Here is a 23,431-nt window from a genome sequence, read left to right as displayed (position 1 = left end):
TACCAGACATAAACTGGGTGGCTAGAGCTGGGAAAACTCAACTTTGCCCTCTGAATTTGTATTTGCTTATCAAATCTACTGAACAGCAGCCAGGTTTTGGATGCTCCTGAAAGATTCCTCCTTTGCATCCAGAAACCTGCTTACTAATCTCATTGCTGATTGCAGGAATAAAATGAGTATTTCTGAATGTATCAGTAAAGGCTCAAATTTGTTATTGGATGTCTGAAATCCATCCCAACCATAACAATCTCTTGAAAAGCTTGAAATTAATTATAATGCTGACAATATCAAAGCTGTCATTCTCTTTGACCAGCATAGTCTTCCAAATACTTACATCCACCAGCTTTCGTATGTGCTTGTTAATGACTGTAGGGTCAGGTTTTGGTACCACTCCAGATGCCCACTCCAGTGGCACTACTGGCTTGTTAGGGGTTGTCGGGGAGGTAGGCTGCTGAGAGATGGATCAGAACACAAAGATTTTCAAGTCTGAATTATGAAGTTGAATTTCCTGTTAAAAGCATCTCTGTATATCAGAGCTACAACCACAAACCACTGGAGTCCCTGTGCTGTAAAAATGTGCTTAGCAAAACATCAGGCAAGGTTTTAAAGGGTCACTGGCCTCTGCTAACAGCTTGCTTGGGGTCTCTGTGGCATCTCACAGCTATGCTGGCAGTGGCAGCACCCAGCAAGCTCAGAAGCAAAACCAGACGGACCTTCCCCACTGCCATCTCCAGGGGCTTCAACAGCAATGAAACTTGGAGGAAGAGCGAAGGAAGGAAGATCTCTAGATGCAGCAGGCATCAGAAATAGGTAAGCCCAGAAACCTGCTTTTCTAGCCCCCGAGGGACTCTCCACCACAACACAGCCTGACCCCAGCTCCCTACCAGAGTGACCGTGCCCAGGAGCCACACAAGGGACTGCAGCAGCCCGAGTAAGTTAATGCTCCTGCTCTGCGCAGCAGCACCGGGCAGAGAGCAGGAGGCAGGAGCAGGGGCAGAATCGTGCCTAGCAATGCCACCGGTTTCCAGCTGACATGTGCCAGGAGGCACAGCTTAATTCATCTAAGCAGCCTGAGCAGAAAGGGGCTAACCTTTGACCTGCTCTGAAGGTAACACCAGCCAGACTATTTTTATTTTGAAAACAGCTTGGTCTTGACAGAACGGTAGCTGACAGTTCACTCGATGCACAGAGCTTGGAGCCCGAATCCCTCCACACCACTGTGGTGCTTTGGGAGAAGCTCTGGCATGCAGCTCAGCTTGTTCAAGTAGAAAATACAGCGCAGACCCGAACACAGCTTCAGGTAAGGCTGCAAAAAATCACCAGTTAGCATGAAATATGCTGCAAGGTGTACTGGCGTTCTCCTGCATCTGCCACTGGACATCTAGCAGGTCAAGCAGTGTCAAGCAGAAAGAAAATCAGCATGGTTTATATCAGGAGGGAGATGGCCCACAGCCTCAGAAGTTCCCTGTATTAGCTGATGAGCAAGAAATCTGGGTCTCGTCTGTCAAATTGGTATTGAGAGGGAGATAATTAAGCCATGTAAAGATGTTACAGTTATTATTGAGTATAACAAAGGTATCGTAGACTTTGACATTGAGATGAAAAATGGTTACAAGGTCATACTCCACTGTTTGGTGGGGGAAAAAAAAAAAAAGGATGTGTTCATGGGTTGCTTTATTAATTTTGCTTTTCTTTATCCATTTGTCAGAACAGCTTTTATCAGTTCCTCAGTGGCTCTTGACTCACCATACAAATCTACACAAGTAAATCTGGGAAGATAAAAAAATCTCTATATCCATAGAATTCAATTTTGACAAGAAATACAGTGAACCAGGTCATCCAGCTCTATATACCCAAAGCACTTACAAAATGTTTTAGTCCTAAAATTAATGTCACCACACTGTGATGGACCAACATGCTGGCAAATGTTTTTGCTCTAAAAATACGCAGAAATGCAGCAATCCTTTAAAGATGGGATACATCACAGTATCACAGTATTGTGATATTCTTACAGCTATGGTCAGAGAAGAAATTTGAAATTTCTCTTAAAATATCTCAGACTAGAGGGACTCAAAGCATCAACATCCAAGTGTCAGAGTGGTGCTAGACTACCAAGTCCTCACAGAGAGTTTTTAACTCCCGCTGGTCTGAGTGCACAATGGCAGAGACTGAATCCACTGGAGATTTCCACTTTCTTCTGGGCACTTCATTTGAAGCCTCATTCAATTTTTATGTTTTTTGAGAAGCTGCAATGAAAACTTCATGTTAGTGCCCACTAGCCGAAGGGAAATGTTGGTTCCTCCTATTGCACTCATAGACTGGTATGAACAACTGTAATGTTATTTATGTATTTGAAATGCATGCTTGAGGAAAGGTACTAACCAGTGTCCAAAGACTACTTAGCTGAATTTATTGAACGTTCATAAGCACTGAATCTGGTCATGCTGTTTGTGATTTAACCTGTACCTCCTGTCTGTTTCACCAGCACAGGGCTAATGGTATCGTAGACTGAAAAAGCATTTTCAGATGGATGCAGACATCTAAATATTTTGGCACTGAAATAAATTCTACTCAAAAGCCTCAAAATTATATAAGTGTGTCTTCAGTGGTAAAACTGCACCAGGCAGAGTCATCTTCTAGCCAACAGCTGAACTAGGAAAGACTCCCAACAAGAAGGTAACGACTGCGCAGACCAGTATGACAGGGAGATGCTATACTACAGCTGGCGGTCAGTCCGCAGTATTTTTTTAGGCTGCTACACTGACTGAAGGGTCTTCTCCCAGTTTTAGCAGAATGGAAGTCTTGCTCAAGTCCCTGTTGACAGCAGGCTCGTATGCTAACAGGTCAGCTCCACTTTTGCCTCAAAAATGACTGCAGCAGCATGAGGCACTTCCTCTGCAGTGCACCTGCACAGGAGTTGTGCATACAACAATAAATCAAGGAGCAGTTGGAATGATATAACTACACTGTCACTTTGCTTTTGACAAATTTTTCCACATATGAAAGTTGTACAGGTTCTTTCCCGTCCAATATAGCTTATGTGCTTTGGCATTCTATCAAAGAGAAGTATGCTTCAAATGGTCTGGCTTCTGTCGATTCAGCTGTAGCTTTTTAACCTTCAGGGTGCTGCTGCAGCAGCTCAGTGTCACTGGTTATTCATTGATGATTACGCAGAAGTCTCCCATAATTGCTGGGTACTGTTAAAAGTTCACAGCACTGTTTATAGTGCTTTTGTCCTTCTTAAAGCCCAGGCTGAAGATCAAAGCAGCAACGGGATAATTTTCTACATCTACAACAGTGGCCCATTAGTCCTTCCACAGCAGAGCTGTAACAATTCAGCTTTGCTGGCTGTGATGGGAGCACCAGGGAGCCAGAATGACTGTGACAAATGGGAACTGTTGTAGTTGAGTCATATCCAGCATGGACTGGAGACTCAGCAATGAAATTCCAGGTGTTCAAACTGAGTTAGTGTTGACCATGGAAATATCCAATAGCTTCCTTACTACTGCTCCTCATTCACCACTGGAAACACATAGTCTTCAAACTGGTCTCCAAGAGTGATAAACTATCTTAAAACCCAGATAAACCCTATACTTGGAAATCAAGAATTTCCTTGCTTGCTTTTAAGAATACTTCAAAAACATAAAAAGCACTGCAATGAATCACCTCGGACTACTGCATTCTGCTCTCGCATCTGCTAAGCATTTCCAGACACCCTTAGTTTCTGCTGGTGTCAGACTTGAGAGGGCTCAGCCTGAGACTGTCACATGCTGGATGTGATAGGTAATGAGAATGTTAATACGCTAATGAGATGCTCAGAGGGAAGAGGAGTTCCCAGACTTTGGCAATAGAGGAGAGAGTAATACTTTAAATGAAGTTCAATTATTAATTAGGAGATTTATCTGTATCCTCAGACTCGCAAGACATAAAAAAGGCATCAATGCAGCATTATCTTTAGTTGCACATATGAAAAAAAAGTAGTATCTATTCTGAGGTGCTTAAACATTGGTTGACAGCCCACGATACTGCCAATTCTATATAACCAGACAGTTTTTAAAACACTACAGCTAATGCTTTGCCTTAACTAAAACTAATTTTTACAGTTAGAGTTATTTTATATAACTGCATCAGCATCCAGAACATGAAGTAATGGTCATGCAATAAATAATTGATGTAAACTTACAAAGGATATCTTCACATAAAGCAGAACTATGTTTTCCAGGACTTGCAGAGGTTTTGTTGAAAAACAATAAATAATGAAGTCTGGCATGTCTCACTATTTACTTCTCCCAATATGCACTAAAACCTATAAAAAGTGACTGTGTCTACTATACAAACATAACACTAAAGAGCTTTATGTGAATACAAATAAGGAAAAACATTAACTGTCATTTAAAAATTTAATCAACTGCATGCAGACAAAATAAGCAATGTGTTAAAACGCAGTAAAAAATGACCTACAGATTTGGAGTTCCTTGGTTCCAGCACCAGCGAGAGCTTGTAGATATCATCCTCGGTGTGATAGAGGTCCAGGGACAGCTATGTGTAAAAAAGAGGGAAAACCAGTAAAATATTTATTAGACTGGGTTGGATATTGCAGGCTTTTAAGCAGAGATGGACCCCCTACTGAAGGTAAATAAAAAGCTTAGCTACTTGGAGCTCAAGACACATGTCAAAACTGCATGCAGCTGCTGGAAAGACAGCTTTTCACAGAGCTAACATAACCCGCCCTGGTGAGCACACATCGCTGTTCACACCTGTACTGAGCCAAGCAGGCACTATACTCCTGGACTGTCACAACCTGCATCCCAACACATCGAGTGAGAGGGGCTGCATGCTGACCTTCTCCAAAGAGGGACATTGGCACTGAAGACCACCCTTATGCAAAACACTTTCTTCTAGCAGTTCAATGGTCACAAGAGATCTCAGAGAAGTAACCTGGTGAATACAAAAACTTCAGGAAAGAAGTTGTAAAGGGGCTAGGCTAGAAGGACTTCAGATTGTGTTCTGGGCCAGTTTTATCCCTTAAGAGAGTCAGAGTACTGCAGCCCTTCTACAGAGATCAGCAGCAAAAGCCTCTTTGGAAAGCCCTGGGGACTGCACAGGCCTGGGAGGGGCAAGCCAGGTTGTTTGGCACCAGTGTTGATGCAGAAAAGTGCTCCATGAAGAGCAATCCAAGTTACTTTAGCCCAGCTTAGCTTGTTCCTGATCCCCTCCCAGCAAGTAAGGCAAATTCCCTTTCAGCTTCTGTTTTTAGATAAATGAAAGATTTTTCTTCCATGCGCTCATTTTTTCCTCTAGAGGGTTTATTGAGGAAAAGAAGGGGTATAAATACGCTTAAAGTAGAGATGAATCTTTTTGGTTTTACTTTGGCAGCTGAGTTCTTGCACTAATGCAGGTCTGCAGTAAATTCCTCTTCTTTCAGAGTGATGAAGGAGAAGAGTAATCAACACTGTGGCTAATGTTTTGCAACGAGAGGAAATGAACATTGTATGTTTCCTGTGATCATGTCCCTACATTAATTGGCTGTGGAGTAATTGACATGATTTGAAGTTATCATCTACCATGCAAATCCCCATTTAAGCTAAGATTTAATTAAAAGGATGTTTCCCAGCAGGCAGACAGAATTACTACTGACTGAATGACAGTGACAGAAGGTTATTTTTAGAGAACCTGAAGTGCCAAATAACAAGCAGGACCAGTAACACCATACTGCAGAACCACCGCTAGGAACCACCTTTTAGGGAGAATTTTGTGCAATGAGAAATACAGGAGTTGTGCCCTTTCCCAAGATAGGTACACATCCAGAGCAAACACACGGGTTTAGAGATGTGTAGATATTGCATTATTCATTTTGTCTAGCTGGAACACTACTCTGATTTTTGCGCTTCATAATTTATGGGCACCAGTAAAAGCCTGAGCATCCTGCAGGTTCCTTTACCCAGGCAGCATGCTGCTGTCACAGGGGAATGTAAGGACCTGTCCTAAAGATAATGTAGATCCAGTAACTGCTGCTGTAACAAATACCGTTCATGTACTTAGTTATTCAGTGACTATATTCTTAGGTTCCTTGGTGGTATAGAATAAGCAGAACTCAGTTGGAGCACATGTATTATCATGTCAGGCTGGAACTGGCAGCAGAATTGCTAGTTCAAAAGACCTTGCTCTGTTCCTACTACAGAGCACAGTTTTCTCAGCAGGCCAGATGAGCAGGGTGGGGATTTGGGGATGCAAATGCATTGGTATTTACTGAGCAAGCTTGTATCTCCCCGTCCCTGAATTATCTGACCTTATGATAAGCAGCAGGCGTAACTTCATTAGGCACAATGTGTAAGCACACAGTGGAGAAGACATTGTCTAGTGCAGAAGTTTCAAATACCAGCAAAAGAATCACAAGCATGATGACCATGCAGTCACATAAGCACTCATTTTATATGTTATTTACAGTTTTGCTCTGATGGATGAAGTGTAGTAAGAGTTTTCCTAGCACAACCTTTACAGTGGGTGGCAGTTTCCATTCTGATTTGACTGTCCTATTTTTACAGCAATTTGTAGGGGACTGAGGAGGGTGGGGGAGCGATCAGAAAGGCACGGCTGTTTTTTTCTAAGTGGAACTTAACCAAACACTAGTTAGGGAGGGTGACTTTCAATTTGATTGTTTAGATATTTCTCATTCTCTTCACTAGACTGTACAAATGCCTGGGACTTTCCAGTCATTTGCATACAGTCTCAGAACAGGTTAGATGAATAGCTGTTGAGACCTAAAAATAGTGGGGGGAAAATGGTGGCACCAAGTAAGTTCTAACACAGTATAAATACACTGCAGCCTAGTTGGGAGACTGAGATCTGCTTCCAATCCACAGAAAGCACTGAAACATTTACACACAGGCTTTTATTCACATTGTGAACCACACAGCAGGTAAGGAGATCCCTTAAGTATCCTTACCAATTGTAAGTTTTCTAATGATGAAAATGTCATTAGAGCTATAGCTCTTCTCTGGTGCACTGCCAAGCTCACACTTAGGTTCTCTTTTATTACTTCTGCTTCTTAGCTCCAGGTTTTGGATGCCAGGGACTGGTACAGAACCGTGTATAGAGTCAGTGGAGATGGAGCAAGTGTGGCAAATAAGGCAGGGATGGAGGAAGAACCACAAAAAGAGCGAGCATGCGCTAAGAAGTGAGTCCATCTTCGTGTAAGACACTCTGGCTCACCAGCAGCCGAGTCATAGCACAGTTACTTCTCTTGCTCACATAACTCAGAATCATTTACACATGACAAGAGAGGGCTTGCACCTCGAGTTCCCTCTCAGCTTTTGCTGTCTCCTGTGCAGGTAAACCTGGCATTTGTCTCACTGCCCTCCGTACAGCAAACCTTTGCCTTATTTGTGGCATGTTAACTTCCATGGAAAATACTGGCTTCTTTCAGCCACTTGTTCAAAGCTAAAATTCTGTGAGCTAGAAGCGGATTTTTTATGCTGACAATAAGATGGGGGGAGGAGCAGATTTTAAGTTTGTGTGCAGACATTTAAGCTGAGATAGAGACCAACTTTCCCAAAGCATTCAGCAGCTACACCACTGAAGCTAGAGACACTTCTTGCTCCCGTTCACCCTTTTGGTCTACACACACAGTAGCATCTGAGAAATACCCATAAGACCCTTGACCAGGTGGCCTGAAGCATACAATGAAGCCCTCGCCCCACCCAAGCTCTCACTTCATAGCTCTTAACACAGTCTCCCAATCATCATGATTGCCAAACCACTTGAAAGGTATTGGTTCCCCCAGGGTGGACAGGACTCCACCACCAAGGGAAATTAAAACCAGGGCAAATTCCCACATGCCCACAAAGTCCCCATTTCATCTTTTTTTGCAAGTTGTTGGACTAGCAAACCAGCACCCAGTGATTTATTTGTCAAGAAAGCACAGGCCAGGCTGTTAGCACTTGCTAAGTGTGGTGTGAAAGGCAACACTGCAAGGGATGGAGGCCAGGCAAGAGATTTACACATCGCTTATCAGGACAAAACACCTACTAAAAGCTTGCCCAGATAGAAGCAGCTTAATAGGAAAACTGCAGAACTGAGCAAATAGTTGGGTCAGCTGATGCTCACACAAATGAAAAGTGCTCTACACATTTATGCACATTTACTGTTTTTGAAAGGGAGTTTCTCTAAAGTCAAAGATGAGAAAAATGTTTACAGTTTAAATTAGAGAGGGAAGACCTAGCAATAAATAGAATAGTTATTTCTTCAGGCTCTGAAAACTGAGGATGACTTTGGCAGCAAGGGAGGCTAAATCTGCTAAAAGACCATTTGCACATAGCAAGGTCAACTATTTTTAGTTGGCAGTTCTTTTCAGCTTTGGGCTGCAATCCTAGGTTTTCTTCTCCTCTTTCTCTGACCCCAGGCTATAATTTAAAACTTTCTTATTAACAAAAAGACTGACAGAGACATTTCATCTACTATATAAGTTCACTATTACTGTTTAAAAGATCACTGTAAAAAAAACCACTTTGTGAAGACAAAACCTACATACTGGAATAAAATTGAGAATATTCATATTACGATATGTACCAAAATTCTGGTCCAGGAACTTTCTGAAGAAAGCTGATTTTTTTTTTTTTCTTTCCAGGAGTCACCATCTTAAATCAAAATTCTCACACTCTCAAACATACTTGACTCACAACTACACTTTCAGTGACTGCTATGAAGACAGAATTACCCTGTAAAGGGTAAAGGTTTTAGGATACCTACACCTGTCTATAGAATACCCATGGCTGTCTCCATCATTATTAAAAGGTACCACCATGGAATCATGTTAGCAGGTAAAAAGCAGCAAAAGTTAATTTTAACCAGTGATCAGGTCTGCAATCAACACTGCAGCATACAGCCTCATTTATTTACAATCAGATCGGCTCAACTGTAACTAATGTCAGCAGAGTTATATTAGGAATTAATAAATACATCAGAGCATCCTAAGCGAAAAAGTACCCATCATGTACTCAATTACTTCTCTTAGTAAATGAAATATACTGAATTAAATGTGAAATATTTTTAAAAATCCTTTTAATTTTGCTGAAAACAAAAAAACCCCAAGGAAAATACTTTTTTTAGAAAAGAAAAAAGACGCTATTTAAACTCAGGTTGATACAATGATGGATAGGAACCTGCAAGGTCTTAGAAAAATCTGAAGATTTCTGCTCCTTTTTGGAAAGCAGGCTGTCACCCAGAAGAGAGAAGAACAGCTAATGAAAATGTCAGCAGCAGTTCAGCTTCCATCTCTCACTTCACATTGTCTAATTTCTGTCCTTTGGGACTCAGTTTCTAACTGCTCAATTCCCTAAAGCCTGAGGTTCCACTTCCCCCTACTCACAGCCAAGCCTGTCAGAAACTGTGAACTTTCAGAAACAACCAGGGAGGGAAAGAGCAGCATTAGATAAGAGAGCAACTCAATCCCTACAGAAACAAAATAAGGTAGGAAATACCTGCCTTCATAGTCCAATATTTAAATTAAATGGGTGTTGCAGTAGGCAACACACAGTCCCTTCTGTCCCCTGTCACACTAACCAGGATTAGGACTTGTTTCCAGATTGTTCTGTACAAGATGTGACAGGAGAAGGTTTTCCTATTCCCCCAGACTTTCCCGTTCCTCATTACAATGAAGCCACAGGTATATCCACACCAGCTTGACAGCTCCAAGTCCAGGCTCATATTTATCAGCCTTCGTAGCATAAAGCTCTGTACCTGATCAGTCCCAGCACAAATCCATCACAAACTACCACCTTTGCTTACTTTCTAGATATGCATGGTTTTGAGCATTTTAAAGTAAAGCATGAAAGGAAAAAACCCAAGGTTCCTGCCCAACAGCCTTCCAGTTAAGACATTTAGCTAGAACTAGCAAGGTAATGAGTCACCTCAAGTCTGTGACCTGACTGAGGAAAAACTGGAATTTGGTTCCCACCTCCCCAGGGAGCGAGGGACAATGCTGAGACACTATCAGACACAGCTATTTAGAGACAGTCAAATTCTTTCCCTGGCTTTTGATCTAGATTTTTTCCTGTCATCTAAAAGAGAAAAAAGAAATTTGGAAAAAAACATGGTCTTGAGAAGTTCATGCTATACAACAAAATGAACACTAGAAAAATTCTCAGATTTGTCCTATTTACACACAGACCTTGTTTAGTTCTAAGTTTATTTTAAAAATAATTCTATTAAGGAGAGCAAAGAGATTCTCTTTCAGTCCAGATTAGAGATCTGAAATACAAAGTTAAAAAACAAGAACAGAAACAGCATAAAATTACGTATTAAGAGAGTCCTTTACCTAACATGACAAGTTTCAGACTACTCTCAGATGAGTAGGTGACTTCTATTTGCTTGCAACAACAACTGTTTTATAAAAAAAAAAAAAAAAAAAAAAGCAAGCCTTTTTTTTTTTTTTCCAAGTTTCACAGGTTCTATCTTTAATTCCAAGATACTGGGGTTTGCCCATGACCTGAACAAACTGTGGTGCTGGGTCAAATGCTGCTGCAGCTGAGATCAGTGCTAAAATGATCACGGTTCAATAGAAACAGGATCTGGCCTGGTGGTTCAGGCTCCATGCTTCAGTGTGTTTTGAAATAAAGTGTAGTATTTTTTAAAATTACATGCATTGTCTACATATTAAAAAGGAAACTGAAAATTAATTCCTTTTAGCATTGTCAGTTGCAGCTTTTTAAAAAAATGGGGTTTTTTTCAGTCTTTTTGAAATATCACTTTCATTTGGTTTGAAATGGGGTATTCAAATCCTTATCTGTAATTTTGGAGAGCTTTGAAACTTGCACACAAAATGTAGCCACTACCAAGGGGAAAGGAAGGGGGAAAGAGCAAGGATGGCAGGGGCTGTTTAACATCATTCAAGAGCATTTTTATTTACTGGATAGGAAGAATACTGTGTTGCACACAAAGAACAGGGGAGCAAGAACAGAGTGATGCTCAAGCTGGAATTTCACTTGTGTGTCCATGTCCACATGCTACCTGAAATTTGTGCAAGAGACATAAGCCTCAATTCTAAGTAGTCAGTGCTTATTTTTTACTTTTCCTAACACAAATACAACCCTCTTTCTGTCATCCTTAAAATAACTAATTGATATCAGTTGATATCCTGTTGCTGCTTCCAGCTATCACATACTACAATAATGAAACTCTCTTTGACTTCATTCACACCTTATGTGAACTTGTTTCAGTTTTGTATTCTCTCCCTTTTCTTCTACAAAATAACAATGTGCACTTATCTCTACAGATAGGAATATTCCTACTGACATTCAACATCTGAACAACAGAAGAGAATTCAAACATGCTCAATACTTACGGTTAGCAGGTTAATTAAATCCATATTAGGCTCTAAATGATGAGAGGCAGTTTGCAAGGAAACCAGTTCACTCAAGGTGATGGAAAGCTGCTGCATTTTCACTATGTTAACTTTGTTCTCATCTATCCAGTCGGGAAAAATGACATGGACAGCAATCAAGTCTTTCAAATGAACTCCTAAAATCGGAATTTTGAAGCCAACACAGTCAGCAAAAGCCTTGCGGTAGTTGCAGTAGTTTCCATTGGAAGAGACCAGCTCTGTCATTTCATTCCAGTCCTAGAAACAGCCACAGAAGCAAGTCTCTGTGAAAGCATTCATAGCATTTCCTTAATCTGTTTTACATGAGCACAACTCATGTCAGGGTGTCGACAGTGTTAATTTCCTCTCTGGCACTGGCAATCAAGCAGAGGATCTTGGTGAGCTGATCCTTCTCCACTGAGAGGAATGCACCAAAGTGCCTTTTAGATGCCCTGCCACGATCCAAGTATTGTGCTCGTGAGACACCTGCACTGCAGAACCCGTCAGACCTCAAAGAGGTGATGTTCTGCTCAATATCTCTGTATTTTGCAGTCCACCCTACCTTTGTGACTTCTGAAGACAGATGAGAATGAGTTTCTTTCAGGCGAGAGATAGAGCTGTGGCTTAGTCCTCCCACAACTGCCATCAGTGTGTTGAAGTTCTGAAGGTGAAGGAGCTTCTGCAGGAGATGGATCATGCAAAATTAAAAATCAAGGAAACACATGTGGCAGCTATCCAGTGTCACACACGACAAGCTACAGAAGACAACCTATCACTGCTAAAACAGAAATCACTAAACCAGGGTACATACGAGAATAGTTCAGCATGTCTTTTTTTAATTAGCTTAGCTCCAGAAGAAACATGCAATAGTGACAGTTACTAACTAGAATACAACAAAGAAAAGTTATTTTATAGTTATGTCTGCTAGTTAAAAAACACAGACATACCACACCTGAATAAATAAATAGCCTGCAGTGGTGCTGAACAGACTATTCACTGAGGAAACAGCCCAAAGAGCACCCAGTTTGTTTACTGCTATCTCAATATTATTGCTTTATACTGGAAGAAAAACACTCATATGCAAGACTTACTTGTGCAACATTGATAAACTTCGTGATTACTTCTGCCCTTTGCTGGGGTGTTGGTTTGCTGAGAACCATGAGCTGGACCCATTTGGAGATACCATTAAATAAAGCAATAGATCTCTCCAAAGTAGGATTGTTCTCCAAGCAGCCATGGATCACATAGCTTTGGTAGTCGGTGAACTAATAGAGGAAAGACATTTTCAGTAAAAAGAGTGGACAACTTCAGAGTCAAATTGAAACTTTGATCATTTTTTTCTTTTAAAAGCTCCTTGTGCTGCACATCAATTCTTTCTTAAAAGTTTGGGTTTTGCTTTTTTTTTTTTTGGTGGTTGTTTTGGTTTTTTTTTACTTAAATGTCAACTTTAGTGTTGTGTGGCAGCTAACGCAGGAGCTTGCATGATGAGCATGGTTACTACTTCCATGGAATTTTCTTTCCTGTGATTTAATCAACACTTACAACATTTTATTCTGTGTAGTTTTACTTGACATGCCCATGGCACTATATTCTATAGGAATTATCTAGCGCTACAAGCAAGAAGCATATAACAAAGAGCTTTCATCCCACTCCAATTTCCTGACAAACTCCATTGTTGATGTAAAGAGGGAAATCTTGGCCCCACTGAAATCAACAGGAGCTCTGTTACTTTTCACAGGAGCTTGAACTGCATCCCAAGAAGCTAACTATGCACTCATTTTCTTCCGCCTATGTAAAAAAATTCTGTCGCACAAGGAGCTACTTCTGATAAATCTTACTCCTTTTGATGTCATTGTTCAATTCCTGTGTATTCATGGACATGGTTCTACATGGGAGAGCTATGGCTTGCAAGAATTAGATTTCCCTAAATGTTTGGAAAACATTTTCCAGCTGTCCCTTAAAGACAGATTTGCAGAAGCTTATGATGTAACTCCAGCTCGTGTAGGGAGTTGCTAGCAATGCCAGCTAACACAGGTGTCTTGGTCTAAGATGATCAAAAATTGCCTGCTAGAAAACCGTATGATGCATATACTCTTACACAGCAGGTGCCTGTCTCAGAACTGCAGATAAACAGTATTTCAGTGTTCAGATACTTCTAAATATTTTCTGTGATAGTTAACACTGCCCTTTCTCCTCTCCCATATTTTTTCAAAATAGGTAAAACCAAAGCCAGGATTCAGCCTAATTGTCTTCTACAATTACATAGCTTGGAAAAAACCAAGTAGTACAAGATTAATTAACTGCAATTGGCTGCAGAGAAACATCTGAAATAGCAAAATTCAAGCTGAAGAATTAACAGACAAATTAGGAACAAGAAGGAAAAAAAAAATTCATTGTAGGTCTGAGTTTTCCTCCTGGAATTTCAAAGGGAATTAAAACGTATCTTCAGTCTAGTCAGAAATCCATGCCTTTTTTCTTGTCCCTCCCTCCTTCTTTGAGGTTAGCATTACACAGATCACAGTAGGGTGTTTTCCCATGATTTGAAGTCTAGAGTTATAAAACTTTGAACGTTATTAAATGACATCAAAAGCGATTCTATTTAGACTGGTTTCAGCTCTCATTGATCTCTTTTTCCTTCCTCTTTTGAAACAAACTCACTCACATATTTTTCTTAGTTTGGATTTCTTTCATGCTCCTAAACACTTTTTAAAAGTCTAATTTTTTTTGCTGAAGAGAATTTGTCATCTTGAGACCTTACTGCTTCAATTTGCCACCAGATACAGTGGCATCATGCGACCTTTTCACATGGGTATCTGCCAGCAGAAATCAGCATTTCTTTTGGCATTTGGGTTACTCATTTGTTTTGCTTTAGTTTCTACTTTCATTTTCATCCATTTTTGCCTCTTGTTCTTGTACAATACTGTGTGAAAAGAAGCATCTGTATCTGAGTTTCCTACAGAACCAATATGGGAGAAAATATTCTTCTGCACAGGCAAGAACCTGTTCTTGCAGGTTTTCAAGACCCAACTGGCAAAGTCCCTGAAGAACATGGTGTGTCCCAGAGCTGACCTTGCTTTGGGCAGGGGGTTGGCCTGGAGGCCTCCTGATATCCATTCCAACCTGAGTGATCTTCTGATCCTAAGTTGGCAAATGAAAGGACAGTTTCTGAAGAAGTGGTGGGGAGCGAACAGAGACTATAGAAGGACTATATATATTTCAGTCTCTTCAAAAATTATTCATTGCAAAGACTGATGTTTACTAAAAAGTAATTATTTTCCTCAGAGGAAAAAAACCCCAACCCTGAAGATTTTGAACACTAATATCAGTTTAATCAATTGCTGCAACACATGGTAGCAGTAGCATTTAGTGGTAATTTTTACCCAGGATTTCTCCACAAAATTAACTTCTGTCACCAAAAGCATCAGTCATGAAAAAGATAAAGGAAGTGCTGGTGCAGCCATGGCTATGCTCATTATATGAAGGATTATAAAGATTTACTACACTGAAATGTTGAGGGGAAAAAGTCCTAAGTGTTAAAACATATGAATCAGGCTCCTAATTGCAAGTGACAAAGTTGTAGGCTTCTTACAGAAATTCTCCTAAAAGATTTATGCTCCAGAAAAGTGAGATGTTCAGCTAGCTCAATGGGCTCCAGATGGTCAAACAGCAGGCAGGCTTTTCCTTTCTTGGAAATCCTCTTCCTCTGTGTAACTCTTCTCATCCAGTCATAGGAAGGACTGCAACAGCAAAATAGGTATAAATTCTCAATTCTGTTTGGGTATATGCGAGTGTAGCCCACAGTTTGCACACATAGTAGGAAATTACCAAGAGATAGACCATGAACTTTCTGATCTGTGACATCCAGCACATAACAAACCCTTGGAGTAAGACCTGTTCACAAGCATAACAGAAGATAAGAATTTTGGAGGCACTACTGCAGATGATAAATAACGGCAGGTTTCTATCAGAACTAAAAGGATAACATAGTCTTCTGTATGATACAGGAAGCCATAATTAAAAAATGTTTTGGAAATACAAGAACAGGTCACACAAAATTCTGATAAAGAATAAAAAAAAAACCAAAACCAAAAAAGACTTGCATAACATCAAAGATTAATTATTATTCTGTAAGACCACAGATCCATGAAATAATGGAATAACAGAAACAGTCAGTCAAACAGCTAACAAAACAGTAAGAAGTTGGTGGATAAAAAGGACAAATCATTTGCTTACAAGCAATGGAATAATTCCTATCCATATACAGTAAAAGCACTTCAGAGAGCAGAAAGAGGTTGCTAACAATATTTTAAAATGAAGATTTAAGATTAAATATTCACGTGATTTCACTGCTATTTTTCGTGCAGCATTTGCTGAGATTAATAGTGCTGTTCTTCCAGGTGACTATGCCATTTTTAATTAAGGAAAAATCACTATGCCTAAGAAAATCTACAATATCAGGTGAGACACAAGAACCTGTCTGGTGATGTTTAAAAGGTAACTTTCATTTCAGCATGTCAAGGAAATAGCAGTTTTGGTGCAATAAAACTACAAATATGAATGGTGAAGATTATCCAGTTAAATCACAGAAAAGAAGTACACAGAAAGCCATTAGAAAAAATTAACAGGTTACTGATGACACAACAAAAAGGCCTCCCTGTGAAAATGCAAGATGTATACAACAAGCTAGTCACCGCATCGCTCGTCATTCCATATGAAAAATTACAGGAAAAAAGTAATATTAATCACATAATTGGCACTACCTTTGATAGGAAAATTATTTTTTCCCCATTAATATTAAAAAGCTACATACAGATAAGAATATTCTCTTTACTGTGACACTACAAGTAGAATTTCAAATTAATAACAACTTCAAGTTTAGAAGACAATATAACCTTTCTGTAACTCCTTTTTTGCTCTCTCAAGATCAAGATGGCCCTTAATATTTTTATGTTTTGCACAGAACTAGAATTCTGCTATTACAGAGACAAAGAGAAAGAAGTTGATGCTCATGACACCCTTACATGCTGGAGATATCAATGAGATGGATGTGATCCTCATATCCAAGCTGGCTGGCTACTTCTCGAAACTCTTCAGTCAAACGAATCAGCCCAAGATCCAAATTAAACTCTGCAGGAAATTCCAAAATCCAGTATCTGAAATACACAGACAGCGGTTAAGAGATGCCCAGGGATTCAAGCATAACATTCAGTGGCTGCGTATATGTACATACAATTTTTTTTTTTTAATAGGACTTACAAATATTTCAGACCCACTGGGCAGAGAGGGTGGACTACCTCAACCTATTGCTTCTGTAATTATCTGTGACATTGAAGTAGCAAAAGCCACTTTATCATATGATTTCCTTTGGTTAACACACCACCACACAGCAGCATTCTAGTGAAATGCAAAATTAAAGTGATGCCTTAGGTGGGACACACAAAAGGCACATGCAGTGTCCTGACTCATGATGCCAGGACACCCAGGTGACACTTGCACTTAGCCCTTTTCCATGCGAGACACTTTGTCTGCTCAGAACAGATTTTGCAATGAAAATAAAAATGTGAATTTGAGTGGCAGTTCTACCACCATAACCATGTAAATGGGATGTCTCCTCTGCTATTTAAGGGGGTATGGAAAAGGCTTTATCAGTCCTGCTTTCAATAACCCCCTTCACCTTTCTTCACAGCAATATAGCTTAGTCCAGAGGATGGAAGAAAAAAAACATTTGTTTGAGGGAAGCAGGTTATATCATGTTAACTTCAAAAATCGGGGTTTCTCTTTTATGGGGAAATGTTCCTACACAAGCACAGCTTGTACAGGACACATGAAAGCTTTCCCACAGAAACAAGGTCAGAGACAGGCAGTGGAAGGATTAGAACATACCCAACCTGTAATAGCTGTGGCGTCACTAACACACTCCTGTCGTCATAAATTAGGGAGGGATTGCGTGGACTGAAGCCAGCAGCCTAGAGACAATTGTCCTCTACCACACTAGATTACATCTTGAAGCAAAATGTGACTCTGTTCTGTCTGGCACTGAACTAGTCTCCCTCTAAGGGGTGTCACACTCAAACACTGGGTAAATCATAATAAGTTTTCAATCAGCTTTTTAGCTCAATTCAGTTAAGTGTCTTAAAGGCTGGGTGGATCGATTTAAGTGTTTTCAAAGCACAGAAAGTCACTGTTCACTATGAACTGGAGATCAAGGGGGGGAGGGGAAGAAAAAGCTTTCTATTTCCATGGTTTAGTTTTAATTTTTCACAAAAAGAAATTATATTGATAGTATTCACAAAAGCATAAACCCAAAATCCTTAAAGGGCCAGAAGCATGCTTACCTCATGAAATAGCAGATTTTTAATCTGAATTCATTGCAGTTCTCCCCACTGGCATCTCTATATGTACACTAGTTAAAGAAAGCTTTGTGTACCTTGATTCTGTAATGTTTTTATCAACAGAAGAGACTGACACTAGACCAGCTGAATAAAAAACAGTATTAAACTTTTCTTCTAGAGATAACCACAGTATGCTCTGATATTTCATTCACTTTCACAGCATCTTTGCGGAATAATACCATTTCCTAGCTACCACTTCGTTTTTTGCCCTGAATATTCTGCTGAACAGTTTCTTGCCAGCTCTGTCTAACCAAATATGATAATACTTATGAAGTCTTTAAGAGGTACAAATGACATGTAGGTGCTTAGCTACCACTGGAAGTTCATAGTAGTCATAGGCCAGCCCACTGGATACATTTGAAAAGTTATCTTGGATGCATATTTCCACTTACTTGAAGTTAATGCAAAGTATGCCTCAGTATGCTCGTGCATATGGAAAAAGTCCACAAGCAGTAGCATAAAGAAGCTCACAGACTCCCATCTTTTAGTTTGAAAAAAAATCACCTCTAAACATTGTCACTAATTGACACATTTTTACATGCAGTCACAGAAACAATCTGCTTTTGACGTTGCAATGTTGATTTGCAAGGCTTTGTGAAAGGATATGTGGACAGCAGCTTGCCAGCCAGCTCTGTGGAAGGCAGATACCACCGGTGCATTAAAAGAAAGGTTCTTGGCAAATGGCTGGAGCACCGATTGCCTTTGTCATCTGCAAAAGAGAAACAATGAGTTACCCATGTTATTCATGAACAGAGAAGAGCTTTTATTGAGAGTATCAGATAGGAAGGATCAAAGGTGGAAATGTTGGCTCATTATCTACCAAATAAGTAGGAAACAAAACCAAAGCACAAAAATGCTCCTTTAATGGTAACAATTGCTAGACTGTAGTGCTAGGTATTTAAAGGGACACACCCCCCCCCCCCCCCCCCCCCCGCCCCAAACCAGCATAGATAACAGGCCATAGCTACAAAAATGTGGCACGGGCACTATGCTAAACATTATACAAAGAGACTGCCAGTAATCCAAAGAACAAATGCAAAATTAGTTCACCAAAAGGACGGGAAGATAATTGACGTACAACCACTTCCAGTATTTGCTTTATTGCAGCTTTATATCTCTATGCTAACTATCAGATGGTTAAAAAAAAAAACCCAGAACTGCCTCAAGGATTTCAATGTCAAAACAGCACCTCACATCTGTGCCCAGGGTCCCATCTCCAGCTGCCTTACAGACCTTTGTGTCTTTGCAATGTAGTCACTGAAACCATGGAAAGAGTTATTCCCTGGCAGGCTGGCTGACCATCAGTCTTCCTCAACATCTGCAATCTTAGGTTATTCTCTGTCTGTCACTCTTAATTTTAAAAGACAGTACATGATATGCATGTATGAAATGGGAACCACACATGGACTATACTTGCAGGAGTGTGTATACAAGGAAGAGAGGCGTGATTTCTAACGGACAACAAGTATATGGGCTCTGCTAATACTTCCATTAGGTTTTAGAACAACAGGTTTGATAGTGGTCTACAGAAATGAATATATGGGGATTCACTACAGTCAGTAGGCATGATCTGTCCATCCCCCAATTATTTAACCTCTCTTACCTTTAGATACTTCTTTCTGTCCACAAGGGAAAAAAATGTAATACCTCATTCCAATCAAAAGCTGTCCTGCATTTCAAGAGAATCTAAATGTAGCTTAGTTAATTTCAAAGCATTTAAGCCCATCCATGAGCTCATCTGACTGCAACGTGACACATGTCGTGATTAATGGTGTTATGGATCAAGGACCCATTTCATCACTTCTTTCCTTCAGACCTGGTACATCACATTTTAATAAGAGTAAAAAGATTACATGAACTATAAGTCATATTCTTGCCAATTATTGCATGATGATTTGGAAAACCTTTCCAAAAAAGGACTGGTCAGAAATGCAGCTGTGTAACCAACCACTCAAGACAAAGATCAGTGCCAGAAATAACTCCTTGAATAATTCAACTAAACACTTCTCTTGGTGAAGGCCAGCATTTTAAAAACCACTATACTCACCATTGTGCAGTATCTGTATTAAGAAAATTTAATACAGTATGCATGTGTTTAAAATTCTGGCCTCTGTGATTCTGGGCCAAAATGAAACATGGAAAATTTTACAGAACAGAAATGTTGATTGCCAAGGGAAAGACTGGCTAAATCAGAGAACAGCAGGGATTACATTATAAGATGGATTTCAAGAATAGCAAAGTAAATTATTGAAAAAGCATACCAAACATTTCAATACAAGTGTTCAAAAGCTCATCTAATGTTGCAGCCTTCCCAAGCGTGTTTGACCCCATTGTCCTTTAATTGTTGTCAAAAAATATTAGACATTTTCACCAAGTAGAAGGATGCTTCTTCAGCTGTGCAGCTTTTTCACTTTATTGTTGGTTGCATTCTTAGCTGGACTTCAAGGAAAATCTGAAGAAAGTAAAATAAATCATAATTATATGACTACATGGAAGACTGATCATAGTGCAATGTTTACAGTTCAACTCATCTTTTCTATAAACTTTTTCCCCTGAAAAATACGGAGCATGTGAAAGACTGCCATAAGCTTTCCCTACATTCCAGCCCGAGTTTTTAAAGTGTTGTCCAATTGTTTGTCCACTAGCACAAAATAAATCCATAGCTAGGGTCATAAAACAGAAACCAGATGGCAAATGAGGGCACGCATGTACAATGACGCACATTTTGTTCAGGTCATTTTATTTACACTTGATAAGTCACTTTTTGTTAATAACCCTGCTTTTATGATTTTAAGCATAACCATTTTTCCCCCTAAGTTTACCAGTTCATGGTAATGCTAATGGTCTTAATTGGCACAGACCACATAAAATGTTTCATTAAGTTCACAGCAAACATTAAACTAGGAGGCAATTTTTCAAATAACCTTAAGATCAGTCTCTACAGTTTTTAAATAAATGTTCTCATGGAAGCTGAACACTCACGGAAAGCTGAACACATAGAGAAACTTCTAAATTGTACCATACATCTACTATGCATTTAATTATCACATATCCATTTACCTAAAAGATGCACAAAATGGAAATAATTTCCCAGCTTATATTTAAAGAAGAGAATAAATCAGTATTTTATTGTCTGTGTGTGACTAAGCCCCACTACTGCCTGACCATTAGTGTTTGAAATGTGACAAACAATTACAAAGTAAATCCAGCAACTTTTCTAGAAAAAAAAACAAGAGTAGAGCTAAAACAGTCCTTGAAGCAAAAAAATGCAAAAAAAAAAATTTTGGGAAATTTCTTTTCAAAGGTTCTTGCACGTAACATAATTTAATGTTCATTGCGCAAAGCACTGATGAACCATATAACTGCTTTAATTCGCCTACAAATATAAAGTTTTTCTCTGCTGAAAGGGTTGTCAAACATTGGAACAGGCTGCCCAGGGAAGTGGTTGAGTCACTATCCCTGGAGGAATTTAAAAGACCTGTAGATGTGACACTTGACACACAGGGATGAAGTTTAGTGGTGGACTTGGCAGTGCTGGGTTAACAGTTGGACTTGATGATCTTAAAGGTCTTTTCCAACCTAAACAATTCTATGAATCTACACTATTATTTTCAGATGGGTTCCTACAGCCAGGCTTTTTCTGGTCCCATCCAACAATGGATTTAGGCATGACACACTTTTCCCTGAAGCTGAGAGAAGGGCCCTGCAAGAAATCAGCACAGCTTACTGTCAGTGCACACACGATGCTGCAGCTTGGGTCAGCCAACAGGAAAGCTGAGCAGAGAGGTGCAAGCAGTCAATCCTGCCCCACCAGTGCCCTCCTCCTAGCCAGAAGAAAGCACTTTCCTCTGTTTGATGGTGCAAAACCCCCTTTTGAAGGAACACATGCCTGTTTTTTCCAGGATTCACGCAGAGCTCCTATTTGCAACAAATTGGGGGAAAATATTCCCTTCACACAACAGTAAGCAGTCAGAGAGCTCACCCAAGAAAAAGGGGAAGGTGGATACACAGTGGTCCTTGGCTTTGAACCCATGCTTGGCATTAACACAAAAAGCATCCTAACAGCTCTGGGGATAGCCTGGGTAGCCTTAATGCTTCCTGCTGGAGCTGTGCCATCACACAAACCCCAAAGCTGTCTGAAGTGGACCAGAGAGAGAATACAGGGAGGTACATGGCTCTTCAACCTGCTGGTCAGGCCACACATGAGCCAGGGTTACCCTAGGTTCAGTCTTCCTTCCCAAAACTGTTTATACATTTAAAGTGAAGAAAAGCGAGTAAAGCACTTGCTTGGTTTACTTGCATTGAGAGTTAGCCAGCAGCTGAGCTGTGTTCTTCAGGATCACAACTTTGTACTTTGGCATCTAACTTTTGCTAGAATCCCTTTGTAAGTAAGTAAATATATAGAAGTAAAGAACTTTGGGCATGTTCGTCCTTTTTGACCTTCCCCAAATCCTTCTCTACGTGCTTCAACTACCAGCTTGATTTTTCACAGACAGCTAGATAGCTTTTCCAGCTTTATCTGACTTAGTTTTTTCTTCAAGAGGAGAAAAATGAAATAAATCTTAAATTGGCTATTTCAAAATACTATTTAGTCAGCTCTTTAAAAAACAGAGTTGAGAAAAGCCAGCGCATTTTCTGCCTATCCCTTGAAAATTGCTGAGCGTGAAATGTACAAAGGAAAAGATTTGATCTGGCTTTTCAGTTTTTTGTTAGTATTACCGTCCTTTGTAGCATACTGCATAGAAGAGCATCATCTGTGTCTTCTGTTGGCAACAGCTCAAAGGCAGCTATATAGTAACTAACAAGTAATGCTCTGTGGAAAATTGCAGGAATTTTTAAAAAAAATATATGACAACTACTTGACTAGTGGATACCTAGACCCTGATGTTACAGTAACATGCTCCCAAACAGCCTATGTGGCCACTAAAGGGTTTTATTCTCATAACGTTTCTAAAAGAGTAAAACGTTTCCACTGGAGGAAGAACTGGCTGACTGGGGCTAAGCCACATATCCACAGCGGAGCCAAAACCTGGGATCACATCTCTGAACTGCAGATGCCAACTACCACCATTACATCATTATTTGTGTGATTAAGCACTGCTGTTCTACTAGAACAATAAATGTCTTTTCTAGATCATGCCACAATAGTATCCAACCACACCACCGACTCTAGAGATGGAGAAGTAAAATACAACTATCAATTTAATCTACATAAATAAATTATATTCTGATAGTCAATGTTTCAATGCAAGAGAAGCACAAAAAGAAAATAAAATCATAGCAAAGCTTTTCTATATGAAATAAGTGGTTCCTATTAAAAAAATGATTGCCAAAGGTACAGTTGCACTTCCAAATAAAGATAACCTTGAGAAACTCTGCCCCCAGTTGCTTTCCAACCTAAACATCTCATTGCTGTCCAGCTGTTTCAGGAGAATTCAGGAAAGCTGGGTAAGAAAAACAGAGTTCACTCAATGACATCACACAGTTAGTAAGTGATTGCATAGTATAATGAAACTAAAAAAATAAATTTCTGCCTTATAACGATTATAAAAATTCTGCCACGTGCTGGGAAGGGATTTCCTGGTGATAGTCAGGGATTGGTGAAGGCTACAGCAGTAGGAATTTGATCAGTATGGACCTCAGCACTCCTTCAAAGCCTACAGCTTTGTCTAAAGGACCC

At 39.8% G+C, this 23,431-nt stretch overlaps 1 protein-coding gene across 6 annotated transcripts in view; it reads right to left on the bottom strand.

Moving 5' to 3' along the window:
- RASGRP3 (RAS guanyl releasing protein 3) overlaps nt 1-23,431 on the bottom strand; it is a 61,534-nt gene that overhangs the window by 10,786 nt on the left and 27,317 nt on the right. For 5 of the 6 annotated variants that reach the window (XM_037405187.1, XM_037405190.1, XM_037405192.1 and 2 more), the window contains 10 exons: nt 20,013-20,203; nt 18,358-18,460; nt 17,695-17,757; nt 16,381-16,512; nt 14,949-15,096; nt 12,451-12,624; nt 11,922-12,038; nt 11,342-11,617; nt 4,462-4,539; nt 335-451 (listed from right to left, as the gene is read on the bottom strand). In XM_037405187.1, coding sequence (XP_037261084.1) covers nt 335-451; nt 4,462-4,539; nt 11,342-11,617; nt 11,922-12,038; nt 12,451-12,624; nt 14,949-15,096; nt 16,381-16,512; nt 17,695-17,757; nt 18,358-18,460; nt 20,013-20,082 — 1,278 coding nt within the window. In that variant the 5' untranslated portion in view covers nt 20,083-20,203. The remainder of the gene's footprint in view (nt 1-334; nt 452-4,461; nt 4,540-11,341; nt 11,618-11,921; nt 12,039-12,450; nt 12,625-14,948; nt 15,097-16,380; nt 16,513-17,694; nt 17,758-18,357; nt 18,461-20,012; nt 20,204-23,431) is intronic. The other variant, XM_037405193.1, reaches the window with a different exon arrangement.

The sequence above is a fragment of the Falco rusticolus genome, chromosome 12 (assembly GCF_015220075.1).
Source record: "Falco rusticolus isolate bFalRus1 chromosome 12, bFalRus1.pri, whole genome shotgun sequence".
Classification (NCBI taxonomy): domain Eukaryota; kingdom Metazoa; phylum Chordata; class Aves; order Falconiformes; family Falconidae; genus Falco; species Falco rusticolus.
This window is presented reverse-complemented; position numbering and strand designations above follow the sequence as displayed.